The sequence below is a fragment of the Chelonoidis abingdonii genome, chromosome 4 (assembly GCF_003597395.2).
Source record: "Chelonoidis abingdonii isolate Lonesome George chromosome 4, CheloAbing_2.0, whole genome shotgun sequence".
NCBI lineage: Eukaryota > Metazoa > Chordata > Testudines > Testudinidae > Chelonoidis > Chelonoidis abingdonii.
Genome location: NC_133772.1, coordinates 115,291,547 through 115,311,324, shown reverse-complemented (window position 1 = coordinate 115,311,324; position 19,778 = coordinate 115,291,547). Strand labels below are relative to the sequence as shown.

The following is a 19,778-nucleotide window of genomic DNA, read 5'->3' as shown; positions in this document are numbered from 1 at the left end:
TAGATTAAACTAAGAACTTATTTTATGAGAGGTTAACAAGTGCATTCTCCATTGATACAGATGATTAGACTGCACCCAAAAATTCTGAAAACAATTTGTAGCTGTTCTCTATGGTTTTGATGGAATTAAAGTTTCTGTATGTTTTTTTATTTTTATTTTTTGGTGATCACTCTCATTTTCCTACAACCCCTAATTAGAAATTGGTATTTGAAAATATTAGATTTCCATACAACACCTAATGCTTCCTTTAGGAGGTTGGATTTTTATGTACCTCTCATTCATCATGTAACTATCTTCAAAAACTCTGGAAACAATGTGCAGCGGCAGTCAAAAAAAGCTAACAAAATGTTAGGAAAGGGACAGATAAGACAGAAAACATCATAATGTCACTATATAAATCTATGGTTTGCCACGTCTCAAATACTATGTGCAGTTTTGGTCGTCCCATCTCTACCAAGATATATTAGAATTGGAAAAGGTACAAATAAGGACAACAAAATTGTCAGAGGCATGGAATAGCCTCTATATGAGGAGAACTTAAAGAGACTGGAACTCTTCAGCTAGAAAAGAGATGACTAATGGGGGGATATGAAAGATGTCTATAAAATCATGAAAAGTGTGGAGAAAGTGAATAAGGAAGTGTAAAGGGTAAATTACACAACACTAAAACCAGCGGTTCCAAATTAACTTAATAGGCAGCAGGTTTAAAACAGACATAAGGAGGTACTTCACACAATGCACAACCTGAAGAACTCATTGCCAGGGGACACTGTGAAGGCCAAAAGTATAAATGGCTTCAAAAAAAAGAATTAGATAAGGTCACAGAGGATATCTACATCAATGGCTATTAGCCAAGATGGTCAGGGATGCAAACACTTGCTCTGGGTGTCCCTAAATACCTGATTGCCGGAAGCTGTGACTGCACAACATGGAAAGGATCAGTTGATTACTGCCCTGTTCCGTTCTTTCCCTTTGAAGCATGTGGCTCTGGCCACATGTGGAAGACAAGATATTGAATGACACACAGTATGGCTGTTCTTATGCATGCTTTTTCCAAAAAGAGTGCCTCCAATTTTAGTTGGGGATTTCAGACATTTCTGTGAATTGATTTAAACTCTTGTCTCAAGAGTTGAGAGCTATCTGTTTTTACAGTTTAGCAGCACAGATTCCCAAGACCTACAGTAAGCATTGTCTCTGTACAATATTATCACATTTATAAACTAAACCACATAAAGCCTCAAGTCTGCATCTGCAAGAACAAATGAGTCTAATCTGAAATTCAAAAATATCCACAAACAACTGGAATACTTCAATAGCTGAGTCCAATAGTACAAAAATTAGAAGGCACACATAGATAAACAATGGACAGCACGTAAACATTTATTTAGCTGTACTTGCAGGTAAAAAGTTAGTTCTGTGAGATCCTATTTTTTTAGGGTTTAAATATTCTTGAGAAGCTCATTACTAAAACAACTTTATTATTTTAACATCCAGTTAAAATCTATAATTTTAATTAGGGTTCTCAAATAACCTGAAATGGTTTTAACTCCCAGTTTAATAAATTAGGAGTTGTTGTTTGTTTGTTTTTTGACTGGAATGTTACAAACAAACCAAGGTCTCTCTTTTGGAGTTAGAAACATTTTGTATCTTGCAAAAAAAGACTGTAAAAGGAGAGGTATCTGTCACTCTCACATGCCTCCAATTTACTACTGTCTCAGATAATGTACTCTTTTATTACTATGAATAGGGCCCTACCAAATTCATGGTCATGAAAAATATGTCACAGACTGTGAAATCTGGTCTCTCCCGTGAAATCTGGTCTTTTGTGTGCTTTTACCCTATATTATACAGGTTTCACGGGAGAGACCAGCATTTCTTAAATTGGGGGTCCTAACAAAAAAGGGAGTTGCAGGGGGGTCACAAGGTTATTTTAGGGGAGTCACAATATTGCCACCATTATTTCTGCGCTGCCTTTAGAGCTGGGCAGCCAGGAATGGTGGCTGTTCGTCAGGCACCCAGCTCTGAAGGTAGCGCACTGCCAGTGGCAGTGCAGAAGTAAGGGTGGCAATACCATACCATGCCATCCTTACTTCTGTGCTCCTGCTGGTAGCGGCCAGTACGTCCCTCAGCCCATGCTGCTTCCAGCAGCTCCCATTAGCCTGGAGCATCGAACCACAGTCAGTGGGAGCCGCGATCGGCCAGACCTGCGGATGGGGCAGGTAAACAAGCTTTCCCTACATAAGTGGCATCCCAAGTTTGGGAAACACTGGTCAAGATAATACTTAGTCCTGCTATGAGTGCAGGGGCCTGAACTAGATGACCTCTCGAGGTCCCTCGCAGTTCTATGATTCTATACCGTACACATTATTGCAGGGTCTGAAAGTCACTGCTCTCCTCACCCACAGTTACCTATAGCGTCTGAATATTGTTGTTTCCATCCCTAGGTACTCACAGGCCTGAGTGCCAGCATTCACCACATCTCACTACCTTCTCCCTTCCAATTTGTCACAGGGTACCAGCTCTGAGTGTATCCCTCCAAGTTCTTACACAAAGCTGTTGTATGACTCCACTCCACTACTCACAGGGTTCTGGTGTCCTGTGGAAAGCTGGGAATGAGATGTGTCTCCCTGCAGGTGATTTTGTAGTGGTCCCACTCTGAGCACTCACACTCTGATGAAGGGCACATCTTTGTGCCTGTGCTCCATAGCACTGTCTCTAGCAACAGCAGGACCTGGAAAGCTACCAGCAGCCACAGCATCTTCCACAACCTGCTGCTGGTGCTACTTCATCAGTCCCCTGCCTCACTCTTCTCCAGTGGAAGGGGAACAAGGTGACCAAGGTTACAGAAGGCACAGGACTCTTCTGTCATTCAAAGAGTGGGGCAGTAGGAAACTGCACCTTGCCAAAAAGCCACCTCCTCCTCCCTAAAGGGAAGCAGAAGCGATATCATTACACAGTAAACATAAATCCTGAGTACCCTGCCTCCTCATGGTAACCTGCTCCCTCTCCCCAGGCACAGCACCCCTCCCCAGACATCCCACCCCACTGCCCCCACTCTCTCCAGGCACCCTACTCCCCCAATTTTCTCCAGTCACTCATTCCCCCAGGTACACCTCCTCCCGCCAAACTTTCCCCGGGCATCCCGCTCCACCCCCATGTCCCCGTCCCCCGGGACTCGGCTCCCTCCCAGCGCCACAACTCTCCGCAGATACACTATCCTCTCCAACAAGACTCATTCTTCCAGACTCTCCCAGCCTATGTACCATCCACCCCCCAGCAAGCTTTGCCAGGCACTGCCCCGCCACAGCCCGTTCACCCACAGTCAACCCCCTCCTCCGCCCTCCCTGCACTCCGCTCTGCTCCCGGTCCCGCTCCACCCCGAGCTCCCCTCACCAGGATAAACTTTGCGGGCCGCGCTGCTGGGCGCGGAGCTCCTCCTCACGCTGCGTTTAGAACCGGCAAGGTGGCTCCTGAGGCCGTTCCCTCAGCCGGGCGCATCACTTCAGTGCGGGCTCTGGCGGCGGCAGCTGCTTCTCAACTCCGAGTCTCTGCTGGGACGCGGAGCAGAACCGCTACCCTCCGCGTTACCGCTTCCAACTGCTGTCCGCATCGGCCGCCTAGCGGCAACCGCAGGCAGCGCCTCGAGCTGAGCCGGCCCAACTGCGGAGCGACAGAGCCACTTGCTGAGAGCGGCAGGGAGGGAAAGGGCCTCGAGGCAAGAGGCAAGCAGGGTGTATGTGCAGCTTGTTACTCCAAGTGGAGTTCACACTTTAAGTACTGATATTTGTGATTTTAAGTGAGTCTTAAGTGCAGTGGCTAAGAACAGTCAGGAGGAAGTCACAGTTTTGTTATTTTCTGTTTGCTTATTTCGGGAAAGGGAAGTAAGAAGAGGAAAGCAGAAAAATGAGTGAAAGCAGTGATGCAACTGCAAAGTTGGAGCTTTTTAGGCTGCAGGTTGCAGGAAAGGAGAGGGAGCACCAGAGATTATTGCAAATGAAAGAACTGGAAATAAAAGAAAAAGAGAGAGAGAGAGAAGCAGAACCAGAGGCCCCTGACCCCAACAACTCCCATCACTACAAAAATCCACAAATGTGAACGCTTGTGTTCTGCATACAGTGAGGAAGATGATATTGCTGAATATCTGACTACCTTTGAAAGGCTGTGTGTAATACATGAAATCCCTGATGATAAGAGAGTTTCTACCCTGACTGCGAAATTAACTCATAAAGCATTCAATTGAATGCCTATTGAAGATGCTTCAGACTATTATAAATTTAAAAATACTGTTTTGCAAAGTTTTCAGATCACCCTTGAACCATATAGAGTTAAATTTAGAAATCTTAAAAGGGATATTGGGATGAGTAATGGGTAATATGTGAACAAAATGAAAGATTTGTTGGGAAATGGATGAGGGGTAAAGAGGTGGCAAGTTTGGAAGAAATGCTTGATCATGTTGCTCAAGAACATTTCTTGAGCATATATAAGGCCAAAGTAAAGCAGTGTCCATGGGATAAAAATGTAAAGACTGTGATGAGATGGCTTTTTAGCTGATCCCTTTGAACAGACTCAGATGTCTATTGAGGGCAGGCCACAGAAAGAGATATTTAAAACTGGTGAAAAGGGAGGATCCCATTTTGCCCCTGGGAAGGGAGAAGGGGGTTGGGAACCTAAACATTCTCTTACCCCAAAACATCCCTCTATCCCTCATCCCAAATCTCCTGTAAAAGCAGAAGTGCCCAAAAGGTGCTATCAGTGTAATTCCACTGATTACCTGAGGAACAAATGCCCTGTGCCAGGAGGAAGCAGGCATCCAATAGCTCAAGTTAATTCTGCTGTCCTCAACATAGAACCCCCCCAGGCAATTGAAAACTATCACATTGATTTTGTGAAATTAGCCTCTGCTGAACCAGACATGGAGCATGTTAAGGCTGTCCAAATTAATGGCAGGGAGTACTTGCGGCAGAAGGATACAGGGGCCCAGATCTCTATGCTTAACCAGAACGTGGTCCCAAAGGCCAGTATGTTACCTGGCCTAATGGCAGAGATTGTGAGGGTGGGCGAAAGCAGATTCCTCACACCATTAGCTAAAATCCATGTGGTTTAGGAAAGTTTGGAAAGTGTTTTGACTATGGGGGTAATGGAACACCTCCTAGTCGACATGCTCCTTGGTAATGATTTTTTCCGTGTAGTTCAGTTTAAAGTATTTGTCTGCAGCAGGAGGGAGTTTTATGCTGGAACCCCCGAGGGAAAGGGTAAAGTCTCAGGAGCTGCTGAGAGAATGGAAGAGAGTCTCCCTGATTCTTCTGCAGCAGGGGGAAGCCACATGCTTCCAGGTGGGAGGGGGGTTGAGACCAACTCCTACACTGCAGCTGGAGGCAACACCACATCAGGCAGAGATGGGGGTGTAATGCCTGCCAGGGAGAGAATTGTCCGGTTGTTAACTGCCAGCAAGTTGCAACTGAACCAGAGATAGATCCGGCTCTAAGGAGCATAGAGAAATGTGTCCCAGAGGATATCCCAGAGAAGGGGCAGAGAATCTCAGAAACCACTGAGGTGGGTGAGGATTCCGGGGACTCTGTAATACAGGGAAGTAGTGTGCTTGCAGTTATGGGAGGGACTGAGACTAACTCCTTTCCAGCAGAAGACAACATGCTCTCAGGTGCTGGGGCAGGAAAGGTGGTGTCTGTATTTAAGGAAACCGTCCCAGTTGTTAGCTGGCAGAGTTTTGCAGAACAAGGGACAGAACCCTTCCTAGGGAGCACAGAAAAATGTGTCTTAGGAGGGTGCCCGGAGGAGGAAACTGAGGAAGGAATAATTGGGGTACGGAAATGTCTACTCACTGGTCATTTGGGAGAGGATGCCCAGGACAGAATGGCTGAGTTAGCATCTTTGCACCCAGGCACTCAGCCTGTGACTCAGGTTTTGAGAGGGAGCTGTGTGATCGACTTCCTGGAGGGGAGCAGTCACCAGCTGACTTCTTGGGGACAGAGAAAGGGGTGATGGAGGGTAACCCAATCCAGGTCTCAATTTTTCAGGATGCTATTTCTGAAATTTTTTTGGAACATAACTGTGTCTCTTTAAATCAAGATGCAGCTCCAATGCCTGTGATAAGGAGGAGTTGGGACCAAGAAATTGCCAAGTGGTAGTTTGCCAGAATACAAATGACCCAACTGACAGAGAGGGTGGTGTTTTCCTCCAGGCTGGTGAGAGACAGGGAGCAATTATGGAAAAGCTGCTGGGAAAAGGTGCATCTGATCAAAGGGTAAACACACCTAGCCCACAGAGCACAGATCACAGCCCTCTAGAGGGCAGGAAAGGACTCAGCGCTGGCAGGGGGCAACAGGGTAACACCAAAAAGGGAGCTGGATTTTCTGCATATGTACAGTCCTGGGGTTGGGAGATTATTCCCCGAAGGGCCAGCCAATGTGCAGGGTCCCCCTGGACCTTTATCTTGCCATACCCTGAGATATCAAAATTCCAGAAACATGATTAAATTAAGAACTCAGGCAGAGGGGAACACTGGTGGGAAAGAAAAGCCAGTCACGGATTACATGCGAGAGAGTCAAAGAACACCATGGATAATGAATGAACCAACCTCAAACCAGACTGTCTGAACAGAGGGTGTGGTATCATAAAGATATTTGTAAATTGCCATCTGTGATAAAAATTTGGTTATTAATGTTAAGTTTTGGGATAAGAATTTTGTTACTGATGTTAAACCTCATGGTAACAATAGTTCTCAGTTAATACATGTAAACAGACTTAAAGCTTATCACAGCACAGAAACCATAACAAACCTGGTTTGCTGTGTGTGGATGGGGAAACTGAGGCATGCTACCTCATGCCTTAATGACTGGATGACAAGAGAACTATAACACAAACTTCCTTTGAGATAGTCAGTGACTAATCCTCTTGCAGTAAACAAAGGGGGCAGGTGTGACACTCTGCAGGGAGAACACCCTGCAGTCCCATGTTCATCCTTATAATATGATTGTGTGGTATCCAATGTAAAGGTTGTCATATCGAGTGTCTTCGGAAGGCTTATGATGTGCTAAGCATTGCTGTTATAGTAATGTTATAGTTTGTAATTTCATGTATACAGTTATGAGGCTGAAAATGTGTCCTCATGGCTTAAAACAAGCCCAGGCAAAAACTCTCCAAGAGCAGAGGGGCAGTTCACACCTTATCAGGGCAGATACAGAACAAACCCAGCCCAGCCTCACTGCAACAAAGGACACTGGCCTAGGCAGCAACAAAGGATCTGTTGGACTCCTGAGTGAGTCACTCCCCTTCCCTTGGTCAGTTTGGGACTATGATGAGGTAATGCTCACCTGACTCTGAATGGGGTGGGCAAAGCCAAGAGGGAAGAAAGGACATGATAAAAGGGAAAGACATTTGCCATGCTCCCTCTCTGCCACCTTCATCTACAGACACCGCCACCAAGCAACTGAAGGGCTGATCAAAGGAGAGAGCCTGGCTTAAGGACAACCTGCCAGCCTGTGGTATGAAGCATCTAAGTTTGGAAGGGCACTGAAAGCGTTCAGATCAGCTTAGAATGCATTTTATATTTATTTCATTTGACCAAATCTGACTTGTTGTGCTTTGACTTATAATCACTTAAAATCTATCTTCCGTAGTTAATAAATGTGTTAGTTTATTCTACCTGAAGCAGTGTGTTTGGTTTGAAGCATGTCAGAGATTCCCCTTGGGATAACAAGCCTGGTAAAAGCTTGTACATGTTCTAGGAGCAGCTTACATGCTAGAGGCTGTGCGTGAACAGCACAGGAGTTGGGGTTCTCACAGTGAAGCAGGGTAAGGCTGGCTCCCAGAGTCGAGAACTGGAGTGACCTAGTAGATCACCGGTCCAGCTAACACCAGGGGAACGTCACAGTGCTGCAAGCCGAAGTGAAAGGGAAAGAAAAATCTCTTTCTCAGCTTTCCGAACAAACAAGATTACAATCAGAACTGTGCAAATAAAATAACTGAATTTGTTTGCTGACAGTTCTGAAAAATTGAAGAGACTTTGGTTTGACCCAAACCAAAGTTCTGCTGAGACTCATCGAGACCTTGGACCGCTACCCTGTTCCTAATTATCCAGATGGGCACAAACGATATTGCCAAGAATGACGTTAAGCGGTGTGATGCCGACAGACCAGCACAATAGGACAATTCACTAGTATATTAATATTAAAGAAATGTTAGAGTACTATTCACTCAAGTGTTAACTTAGTTCAAAGGAAATGTGAATAATATTGTCTTGACTTGTCTGTAACCTGTTGATTGCTATCAATTATATATAATGTATATCCCTGTACTTAATTAACCCTAGATCAAAAGTGTGTATAAGTATTAAGATAAGAATTTACTTAATATGTAAATGCATGAACATTAATGAAATGTTACTGGGGTTGTTTTCACTTACCTATCCCTATTATAATGTAAAGGCAGGCAATTGCATTATGTATAGCCTTGTAACTAAATAACTCATTAAATGAAGATTAAGCTTTTGGTAACGTAAATGAAGAAGGGGCTAACTTCAAAGCAAGGGCCATTAAGCAACAGTGGGAATTCAGACTCTCTGCACTGCTTATTTTTCATCAAAGAAGGACCCACATGTGTGAAGACACTATTCAGATTGTCTTCTGTGAGCAAGATCTACAAATACCGGTTTGAAGGAATGATCCTGCATTTCTGAACTGTTTTGGATTCTAACAGGATTGAATATGGAACAAGTGGACAGAGATTCCCAGTGGTGTTCTTGTCCATCCTCCCTGTTGAAGAAAACAGGCCCAAGCAGCGACCGTTGAATTGTGGAAGTAAACGAGTGACTGTGCAAGTGGTGTCACTGAGAGGGCTTTGGCTTCTCTGACAACAAGCTGATGTTCCAGGAAAGAAGATTTTTATGCTGGGATGGGCTCCATTTATCAAATACTGGGAAAATCATCTTTGGATATCATCTGGCTAACCTGATAAGAAGAGCTTTAAACTAAGTCCTGTGGGGGATGGTGACAAAATCCAGCCAATCTAGACTCAAGTAAATGTAGACAAGCGGAAGGGGCTAATTTCTGGGGAAGAGACTAGAAATCACAACTGCATTAAAAAGTCAAGAAGAAAAGTAACAGGGAAGTCTGCAAAATGTCTTTGATACCTGTATAAAATGCAAGAAGCATGAAGAATAAGCAGGATGAACTGAAAGTCATGGTGTATGAAAGAAATAATGACTTAACTAGCATTACAGACACTTGGTGGGACAACTCCCATGATTGGAGTACCAGCATTGAGGAGTATAGCTTGTTCCAAAAGGATAGGTAAGGGAAAAAAGAAGGAAGTGTTGCACTAAATGTCAAAAATTTATATTCTTGCTCCAAGGTCCAAGAGGAAGTGAGAGACAGACCTATTGAGAGTCTCTGGGTCAGGATAAAAAGGGAAAACAGTAGCGATGTTATGGTGGAGGTCTATTACAGACCACCAAATTAGGAAGAGGAAGTGGATGAGTCATTCTACAAGCAGATAACAAGATTAGTTAACACATATGAGCTAATACTAATGTTTTTTTTTTTTTAACTTTGCTGATATCTGTTGGAAAACCATTATAGCGTGTAGTGGGGTGATCACCCCGCTCCTTCCCCGAGGGCTTAAACCATTCCTGGGAGAGGGCGGTGGCAGGGAAAAGCTAGGCTGATTGGAGGAAGCAGCCACAGCTGGGGCCACGCACCAGTCAGGCCACGGCTGGCCCTATAAGAGGGCTGAGGGCCAGAAACAGACCCTCTAGCTTTTGACAGGGAAAGGTCTGGCTGCCTGGGAGCTGAGCAGGGTACCTGAGGTGGAGCAGCGCAGGGGAAGGGCAGAAGGAGCTGGGGAGCTCCAGCCCAGCAAAGCCGCAGGCTGAGTTATGGGCTAACAAAGATACTGGGGCTGCAGAGGGGCAGCCCAGATATAGGCAGAGGAAGCTGATCCAACCCCTGCTTTGCTGATGATGAGTGGTTTACAGACTGCCATCTGCCCCAGTGAGTGGGGGCTAAATGGAGACTGGCAGTAGCCACTGAGGCAGGGTGGGGATAGAGGGTTGGGGGTTCTGCTAAGAGGTGAGACCCAGAGTGAGGGGTACTGTGGTGGGCAGAACCCCTGAGCAAAGGGCACTAGGGTCTTTGAGGGACACAGGGGGACAGTGGCAGGTGAGACACCAGCCTACAGAGGGTGCTCTGGGCTGGAAGAGCTAATTCATGAGATGACCAACAGGAGATGCTATGCTGGTGAGTCGTCACCCTGACACACAGAAGAACATAATATGTACTGCAAATTCTTAGCATGTGTATGGGACACCTTTCTGAATCAGAAATTTGAGGAAACATCTAGGGAGTCATCCATTTTGAAACTTGTTTTGACCAACAGGGATGAATTAGTTGCAAAGGTGAAAGTGGTCAGGAACTTGGGAGGATCTGATAGATTAAAGATCCTATGGAAAGGAGGACATGAGAACAGCAAAACAAAGGCACTGGACTTCAGAAAAGCAGGCTTCAGCCAACCCTGATAAGTAGTAGGCAAAGTCTCATGGAAAAAGACCAAACAGGAAGAAAAGGAGTCAAACAGGGTTGGCAGTTCCTAAAAGATGTAATATTAGAGGCTAAACAGCAAGCTATGCTGATACAGAGGAAAGGTCAGAAGAGCCACAGGAGGCCAACATGACTGCACAGGGGCTTTTTAGCTATCGTAAAAACCAAAAGGAATTCATATAGAAAATGGAGGAGGGGCATGTCACCAAGGAAGTATACATAGGAATAGTCCAAGCATGTAGGGACAAAAAAACAAAACAACCCAGGAAAGCCAAGGCAAAGAAGGAGTTACAGCTGGCAAGAAATATTAGTGACAACAAAAGGGGTTATTCAAACAAATCAGACAAAAAAAGATAGAACTAGGACCATGTGGGTCCATTGCTCAGTGGAGGTGGTGAGCTGGTAATGGAAGACAATAGGAAGGCAGAGCTGCTCAATCCCTCCTTTGCTTCAGTCTTCTCACAAAATCAACATGTGACTGGACGACTAGCAAAGTTACCATAGACCAGGGATCTCAAACTCAAATCCCCCTGAGGGCCACATCACTGAAACAATTTCATACAAGGAAGAGTAATATAGTATGCTATTAAAAGTCAATGTATTAACTGTTTTAAAACTGTAATGCAAAGAGCAGTTTTAATAAAATATAAACACCTGTAACTATTCCTTAGATGGTCAGTAACACTGGTGATGATCTACACTAACAGTCTATCAACATAGCTGTAATGGCAGGAACTTTTTAAAGTAACTATTCATACAAAATACGTTGCCACTTCTAACAAACATTCTTCCCAACTACTCACAGCAAAGAATCATACATGCTAAACTTCATACCTCAGACTGCTTGTCCAGTCCATGCCCTGCCTCTTCCCACCCCAGCGTTAGGATTGGTTAGGTAAATTTCAGTAAAATGATTGGTTAAGGTATAGCTGAGAATATTACTATATAAATTAGGGGCAAACAAGAAGTAAGCTGGGATTTGAAAATAAGGAAAAAGGACCTTGGGTTTAAGCTTGCTGGAAGTTTATCCCAATAAACATGGAATTGTTTGCACCTTCAGACTTTGGGTATTGTTGCTCTCTGTTCATGCGAGAAGGACCAGGGAAGTGAGAGGGTGAAGGAATAAGCCATTTAACAGAGGAATAGCATACAAGTCATGGGAGGTGATAGTACTGCCCTACTTGGTGCTGATTAGGCCTCAGCTGGAATTCTATATCCAGTTTTGGTCACCAATATATAGAAAAGATGTGGAGAAACTGGAAAGGATCCAGAGGCGAGTGACAAAGATGATCAAAGGGATTGAATGCAAACCATATGAGGAAAGGCTGAAGGAACTGGGTATATTTAGTTTGGAAAAGAGGAGATTAAGTGGGGGCCAAGATAGCAGACTTCAAATACTTGAAAGGCTGCCATAAAAAAATGGAGAAAAGTTGTTCTCTCATGCCCAGAGGGCGGGACAAGAGGCAATGGGTTCAAACTACAGCATAGCAGATTTAGATTAAATCTCAGGAAGATCTTCTTAACTGTAAGAACAGTAGGACAATGGAACAGACTGCCTAGGGAGGTTGTGGAAGCTCCTTCACTGGAGGTTTTCAAAAGGATGCTAGATAGCCATCTGTCTTGGATGGTTTAGACACAACAAATATTGCATTGTGGCAGGGGGCTAAACTAGGTGACCCTGTCTATGGTTCTAGGATTTTGGTGAATCATAAGAGTCAGAAAAACTTAGTTTCAGTCAAATGAAATGTTTCATTTTGTATGCAGTGTAGATGTAGCCATGTGGGTCCCAGTATATTTGAGAGACAAGGGCAGGAGGGAGAAATAAGGTAATATCATATATGCAATTTTGTGTTGCTCGAGAGCTTGTCTCTCTCACCAACAGAAGTTGATCCAATAAAAGATATTACCTCACCCATTGTGCTTCATTGTTATTTTTAAGATAAAGGAAATTAATCAGTCTACCCCTCCCCCAACCTTTGGTCAAGAGATTGGGGCACTCACCTGGGATGTGGGAAATCCAGGTTGAAATCCCCAACCTAGAGCAAAGACTTCAGCTTAATGTTTCTCCCTGGTAAATGTCTTAACGGCCAGGCTATGGGATATTCTGGAGTTAGGCACTCAATCTCTCCTTTTCAAGCTTTCCCACTTTTTATAAATACTTGTGTTTCAGCCCCTGCTCCACTGAATACTCAAGTGTCTCCCCTTTCCCACTGCTCTAACTACTGGGCTATAAAGTCATTCTCTCACTCTCTGGTCCAATGACTATTCAAGTATTTTATACCAAGTGAACCAGCTTTAACAGGTGAGATTAAAAAGCACTCCCACTCCAAATGCTTAACAGCCTGGTGTTTAGAGTACCCACCCATGAGAGAGCAGCAACTTGGGTTCAAGCACCTGCTCCAAAGTGGGAATTCATACTTGGTTCTCCCACAATCTAGCTTAAGGTTATAAAGATGGGGGACAGCACTCCTCTACCAGTGTTTTTGGTGCTTAAATCCCACCTGTGTATCTAGCCTGAAAAATTAAAATGAGACATTTCGTTAGTGCTGAAATGGTTCATTTTGATATTTCTTCTTCTTTTTTTTTGTTTTGACTGACGTATACATACCTATCCCTAAATCCAGATTTAAGATTGGAGATGTATTTTTTTAAGATGACCTGCAAATGCTTAAAAAAAATCCAGATTTAGTCATTTGTTTAATGTCCTAAGGACTGTGGTCAGGGCAGAGTGGAAAATCCAGCAAATAATTGATAACAAATTCTTATATTTTATAAGTTCTGCTGTTTAGCATTGCCATGTGCCCCAGTATGCATTATGTTGGTGACATCACACCTACTAGGGTTCTGTAATGGAGTGGAGAACAGTGGAGTCAGGTACCTGCTATTTTATTTTATTTTCATAATAGTGCCTAAGTTTGAATAGAAATACACCTCTACCCTGATATAACTTGACCCGATATAACACGAATTCAGATGTAACGTGGTAAAGCAGTGCTCCAGGGGGGCGGGGCTGCGCACTTCGGCGGATCAAAGCAAGTTTGATATAACAGTGTTATATTGGGGTAGAGGTATATGTTGATTGATTAGACCAGGGATTGGCAACCTTTGGCACGTGGACCGTCAGGGAAATCTGCTGGCAGGCCAGGTTGTTTACCTGCAGCATCCACAGGTTCGACCGATTGCAGCTCCCACTGGCCGCGGTTCACTGTTCCAGGTCAATGGGGGCTGTGGGAAGCAGCGACCAACACATCTCTCAGCCCACATCGCTTCCTGCAGCTCCCATTGGCCTGGAACGGCAAACCACGGCCAGTGGGAACTGCAATTGGCTGAACCTGCACATGCTGCAGGTAAACAAACCATTCCAGCCCGCCCGCAGATTTCTCTGATGGGCCGCGTGCCAAAGGTTGCTGATCCCTGGATTAGACAGAATATAGGACTTTATTCTACTCTTTACTGAAGAATTCTCCCTCTGTGGGCACTTTCTCATTGTCACAGGGTGATATGGGCCTTTAATAGGAATGGGGCCAGATGGCCAATGCATCTGTGACTGGTTAGTTGCCATTCCCAGCTCCCCAGTTAGGATTAAGAAAGGGCCCCAAGTTAGGGAAGGTGGGAAATCCAGTGAGCTGGAAACTTGGAGAGCCAGGAAGTAATGGGAAAAGAATTACCTGAAGGAAAGCACTAAATGTGAGCTGCTGGTGAGGAGCTTAGAGGAAAACTGTTGGTGACATTTGACAAAAGTTGAGGTCTCCTGATGAGCAAACGGCTTTGTCAGAGGCCCCTAGGAAAAGAAAAGATCTATCTTGATCAAGGGAAGATGAACCTAGAAACAAGAGGGTTGTTGCAAGAGAGTGGATTCTTCTGAACAGGGGTAGGACGCCTCAGTAGGGCGCCTGGAGGAATGGAATCCTTTGGGTGAAGGATTGTCCGAAGACCAGTGACTCTCAGGTAGGAAGGCCTAGAGAGTGGGACTCTGGATCAGGGGTAAAAAAGGAACTGGGGATAAAGTGCTGCTCTTGACTCTTGGGTGGGTGACTTGAAGATGATGTCTGTGAAGTGTGGAATGTGGGGAACCTCTGCTTTATCTGCTTTATGTTTGTTGTAGAGAATGATCTCATGAGGTTTTGGCGAGTCACTGAACTGGTGTAGATGAATAAATTATGCCCAAAGGGGGGCTTTGTATTGGACACTGAGAGACTATACTCCTTTCGTGGGCAGAAGAAAGGGGAAACTAAGGCAAGTATGTGTGTGTCAGGTGGTAGCCTACTGCAGGAGGGCATCCAAGGCAGGGACCACTTTTGTCAAATTCAGACACTGCAGAGCTTAGCTTTTGAGGTCTTAACTTTTGTGTTTCCTCAGATGAAGGAAGAAGTGGTATGATTTTATGTATTTTTTCATAATGTATTTTTTCCTAGTGTGAACCTGTTTTAAGCTTTATATGATAAAAAATTGTTTTGTTTGTACATTTAAAACAAAAAGTGTAAGGGCTGGACCCAAAAAATGATGCATACCTGAGTAGGTCGGGTTTTGACCCACAGAGAGCAATGTTATATATTCACAGAAGAAAATTGACCAGAAATGAACATTTGAAGCCATTTATTTAAATTTGTTGGGCTTTGAGAATATATAAGTGCTGGTTTGTGTTTTTTGTTTTGTGGAGTCTGCTTACAGTATAGCATGTGGGCGTTTTTTGTTTGTTTTGTTTTTTAGCAGGAATGCAGAGGTCTGGCATTTGCATTGTCAAGCATGATTTAACCAAAATAATCTCCTGAAATAAACCTCAGACTGAGTTTTTATTTCTATATCTCATGCTCCTGGGAACTCTAGTTTCAAAGACCTGGCCATGCATTAGCTTGCCTAACATTCTGTTCTGGTCTAGAGTCTTACTCAGCATAGCCAGGTGTATCTCAAATCCACATCTACTTCTAAATATCACTAAAGGTTTTGGGGATCTGTAGGTAATGCGGTTTTTTGCAAAGTTTATTAATACACCTCTACCCCGACATAACGCTGTCCTTGGGAGTCAAAAAATCTTACCGTGTTATAGGTGAAACCGTGTTATATCGAACTTGCTTTGATCCGCTAGAGCATGCAGCCCCACCCCCCCAGAGAGCTGCTTTACCGCATTACATCTGAATTTGTGTTATATCGGGTCGCGTTATACTGGGGTAGAGGTGTACCTTAAAACTCACTTGGAAGCAACAAGGGATATTGTGTGTCCTATATGCTAGAAATAATTTAAGAGGACTGCAGTGTAGAGAACCGCAACTGCTAAAAAATCACAAGTCAGGCCCCTAAAACAAGGACATTTTAAAAAATAATATATTTTTGGGGATATTCTGGATTTTGATCATTTAGGGTTCACGTTTTCAAGCTTTTCTCTGCAACCACGATTGCTAGCAATTTTCTTTTTCTTTTTAAAATTAAAGCCCAAATTCTCATGTAATCATATGAATTCAGAAGCTAGATTTTTAAGACTACATACTAGTTATCATGAGACTTATGATAAAATTGTGAGTTGGCAAGAGTGGAACTCCATTTTTATTAAACTAAACCGGCTCTTTATTACACCAACTATTTACAGAGCTGCTCTAGCTCCAGTTTAGCAATCCTAGCCATAGACATACAGAATTGACTTCCTGGTGCCTTCTTCAAACTCTTTTTTCCTACAGCCCATACTCCTTCCTTCAACTTCCATGCAGGTTGCTATAATGGGGAATACAATAAATGAGACAGCAAGAATTTTTTAAAAAGGAAACAAAGCATGCTGGCTTCTCTAAAGCACGGCCCACATGGGCATTATTGGGGCTTGGCCCTTAAAGGCAATGGAATGATGGAAGATGCCATGTTGAGTACTCTAGAGAAACGTTATCCAGTGGATCAGATGACAAATGGAATCTTGTGGCTCACCTCAGATGGGTGCAGGAATATATATAAGGGAGGCCTCTCTCCCTAGGACAGGGATGAGGGTGCGTTAGCAATAGGAAGCATGAGCTAAGAATGTGTGTGAGGGTTGGGAAGGAAGAGTGGGAGAATTGCCTGAGAAGAGGGTAGTGTGAATGTTTAAAGGAAAATAAACTACTACAGAAAGCAGTCTTTGAGTAAATTAAGGAAACATAGAGAGGAAAATTAACAGCTGCTTAACTTTTTAGGAACACAGTTTCACAGCTCAGTCAGCTGCCATTGATCTACCCCATATCTACCTTTGAAAAAAGGGTTGTATTTACATAGAAGCGTATTTGATGTTTTTCTTAAAGTCTCAGAATCTGGATTCATGTGATTACAAGAGTATCTCTGCTTTTGTTTTTTCTTTATTTCTTTACATGAAGTTTCTAGCCCCAATGGCTGCAGATAAAAGCTTGAAAATGTAGAAGCAAATGCATTGTAAAGGCTCAGAAAGGAAATCAAAAGACTTTCCTCCCCTCTTTTTTTAATCTTGTGTTTTCTGGTCTTGATTCATGCTTTTCGATTTTGGGGTTAGCAACATTGTTAAAGACTTAATTTTATTATTTTGTTTTGGGTATATTATCAGCTACAAAAGCCACAAAACTACAATGTAAGCACAGTTTTAAGCCTCTCTTGTAACTTCCATTGGAGGTTTCAGAGACCCAGGCTAAGCTTCCTATAATGATGAACAGTATTTGGTCCTGCCATGAGGGCAGGGGACTGGACTCAATGACCTTTTGAGGTCCCTTCCAGTCCTAGAGTCTATGAATCTATGACTCGGCATTTATACTGATTTTGATTTTCTCTCTTTAAGACTATGCTGTGTATTAGCCATTGTATCCTGAATCTAGAAATATTTGTACTTGAACTGTTTATTTCACAAATTCATAATCTGAGGGGATACATAGCACTTCTTATACTCGGTGTAAAGAGAACCAAAGGATAATTGACTCAGAAGAGGCAAGGTAGGAAGTATTAAAGAATGACTAACAGACTTTCCTGACTAGAATAAAAAACCCCAGCATTGATTAAGATTTATTTCTCTCTAAAATGTATTTTGTGTATTTTTTTCTGTAAGGTGTAGCCAGTTCTCTGGAATCTCTTGCTGCACATGAGTATTTTGATTCATACCTGCTTCAGGATAGTTGTCTTTGAGTGACTTTACCAGCTTGCCATGTTTTTAAAGACCACATGAAATTACTTTTAGCAGTCATAGGATCTGGATATTTTTTTTGTCTCAATTGAGCTCCAGTGGACATGTGACCTTATAAAATCACTGAACAGTTTAATGCTCTTGTGCTTAATTGACAATCTCTAAAGTGGCCTGGAAGTCTAGAGTAGCAGTGGTCACAGAGAAACAATTAAAAACAAAGACAACCAAAGGACTTATATAAAACAAGCAAAAACATCCAACATTCTCAATGAATCAGACACAATAATTTTTTTTGCAGTTGTTACTATGTAAATGCGGGATCTTACTGCTTATTTTTGGTCTTCTTCCCTGACTCCCTCTTATTGTTAAGTCCATTAAGGGCCTGTCTACGCTATCTGCTGGATCTGTGGGCAGCGCTCGATCCAGCGGGGGTCGATTTATTGCATCTATAGTTAAGAGTGGCACCAGGGTTTTTGGCGCCCTAGGCACAGGGCTGGCTCGCCGGTCCCGCGGCTCCGGTGGACCTCCCGCAGGCGTCCCTGTGGACAGTCCGCTGGTCCTGCAGCTCCAGTGGACCTGCCACAGCCGTCCCTGCGGACGGTCCGCTGGTCCCGTGGCTCCAGTGGACCTGCTGCAAGAGTGCCTGCGGATGCTCTACCGCAGCTGTGGGACCAGCGGACCCTCCGCAGGCATGCCTGCGGGAGGTCCACCAGAGCAGTCTGCCACCCTCCCAAATCCTGGTGCCCTAGGCGACTGCCTAGGTCGCCTAAATGGAAGCGCTGGCCCTGTCTATAGTAGATGTGATAAATCGACTGCTGAGTGCTCTCCCATAGACTCCGGTACTCCAGAACACAAAGCACAAGCGGGGTTGACGGGCGAGCATCAGCTGTCGACTTACCGCACTGAAGACATCACGGTAAATAGATCTAAGTACGCTGACCTCAGCATACGCTATTCACATAGCTGAAGTTGCGTAGCTTAGATCAACCCCACACTGTAGGGTAGATAAGCCCTTATTGTAGTTTATGCCCTGACACTTCTGATCAGAACAAGATCTGGCATAGACCCCAGGCACTGTTTTATTGTTCTACATCAGTGACTGGAACCTTTGGCATGGAGCCCATCAGGGAAATCTGCTGAAGGGCTGGGATGGTTTGTTTACCTGCGGCATCTGCAGGTTCGGCCGATCGCAGCTCTCACTGGCACCACATTTTTTTTTTCTTACCTCAAACAGATTACTAACCAATGTCCTTATCTTGAAACCACTAACAAACTGGAATGATATTATACAGATGAGTAGTCTGGACTGCTCGCCTGTATTATAAATTACTCAAGTGAAAAAGTGTTTGCAATTGAAAAATTTCTAGAAATTAATCACTAAAAACTATAATTAAAAAGAATACTTATTTGCATTTTAATGCCACTTTTCCAGTTACACTCCTCCCCCGGATGTAATGTAGAGTCACCGTCAGGCTCAGGTCTTGCTGAGGCTGTTGTTCTCACACGCCTCCTTTCATGGATGGCTCTTTAAGCAACGCGTCTGGCCTGAGCTTCTGACGATCGCCTCGGTTGCGCTTTCGGCGCGGACAGTTGCGCCTCGGGCGAGACCCAGCAGCGCACCGGAAAGGTCTTTCGGGAGTTGTAGTCCACTCAACCTTCCCCCATGATGGCGGCATCGGAGCCTGGGGACTACATGTCCCACAGTGCTATGCGTCGGGGGCCTTGGCGCCCGGGAGGCCGCTCTCTCTCCCTGTGGCAGGGCGGCTAGTTCAAGTTGCCATAGCGGCGAGGTGGGGAGGAAGCTGAGCAGAGTTGGGCGGTTGGAGCCGGCAGGGTGGGGGTGCCCTGATGCTGAGGTCTCTCGCGAGGTGAGGAGGGGGCTCGGCCCCTGGCGTGTTCGGCCTGGGTGGCTCCGGAGTAGGACCCGGACCCGGGGGCGGGGGCCAAATGGCCGGAGCCCAGGGGAGCTGCTGGGAGCCACTGTAGGGGCTGGGCCCCGGGAGGGCCTGTGGGGCAGTGTATGGGGGCGATGTCTGTCCTGTGGGGTACTGCAAGGTTGTGTTTAGAAAGCTGGCCTTGAGCTGCACAGAGGAAACCACAGTTGCCAACTTTCACATGGTAAATAA

The 19,778-nt window shown here is 44.5% G+C and overlaps 2 protein-coding genes across 4 annotated transcripts in view; one reads left to right on the top strand and one right to left on the bottom strand.

The window, feature by feature from the left end:
• The window catches only part of TSHR (thyroid stimulating hormone receptor), a 215,691-nt gene extending 212,920 nt beyond the window's left edge, over positions 1–2,771 (bottom strand). The window contains exon 1 of the mRNA XM_075065858.1: positions 2,583–2,771. Coding sequence (XP_074921959.1) covers positions 2,583–2,758 — 176 coding nt within the window. The 5' untranslated portion in view covers positions 2,759–2,771. The remainder of the gene's footprint in view (positions 1–2,582) is intronic.
• A 16,589-nt stretch (positions 2,772–19,360) lies between these two features.
• The window catches only part of CEP128 (centrosomal protein 128), a 430,997-nt gene continuing 430,579 nt past the window's right edge, over positions 19,361–19,778 (top strand). For all 3 annotated transcript variants that reach the window (XM_032801915.2, XM_032801917.2, XM_075065602.1), the window contains exon 1: positions 19,361–19,520. The gene's annotated coding sequence lies outside the window, so the exon portion shown is untranslated. The remainder of the gene's footprint in view (positions 19,521–19,778) is intronic.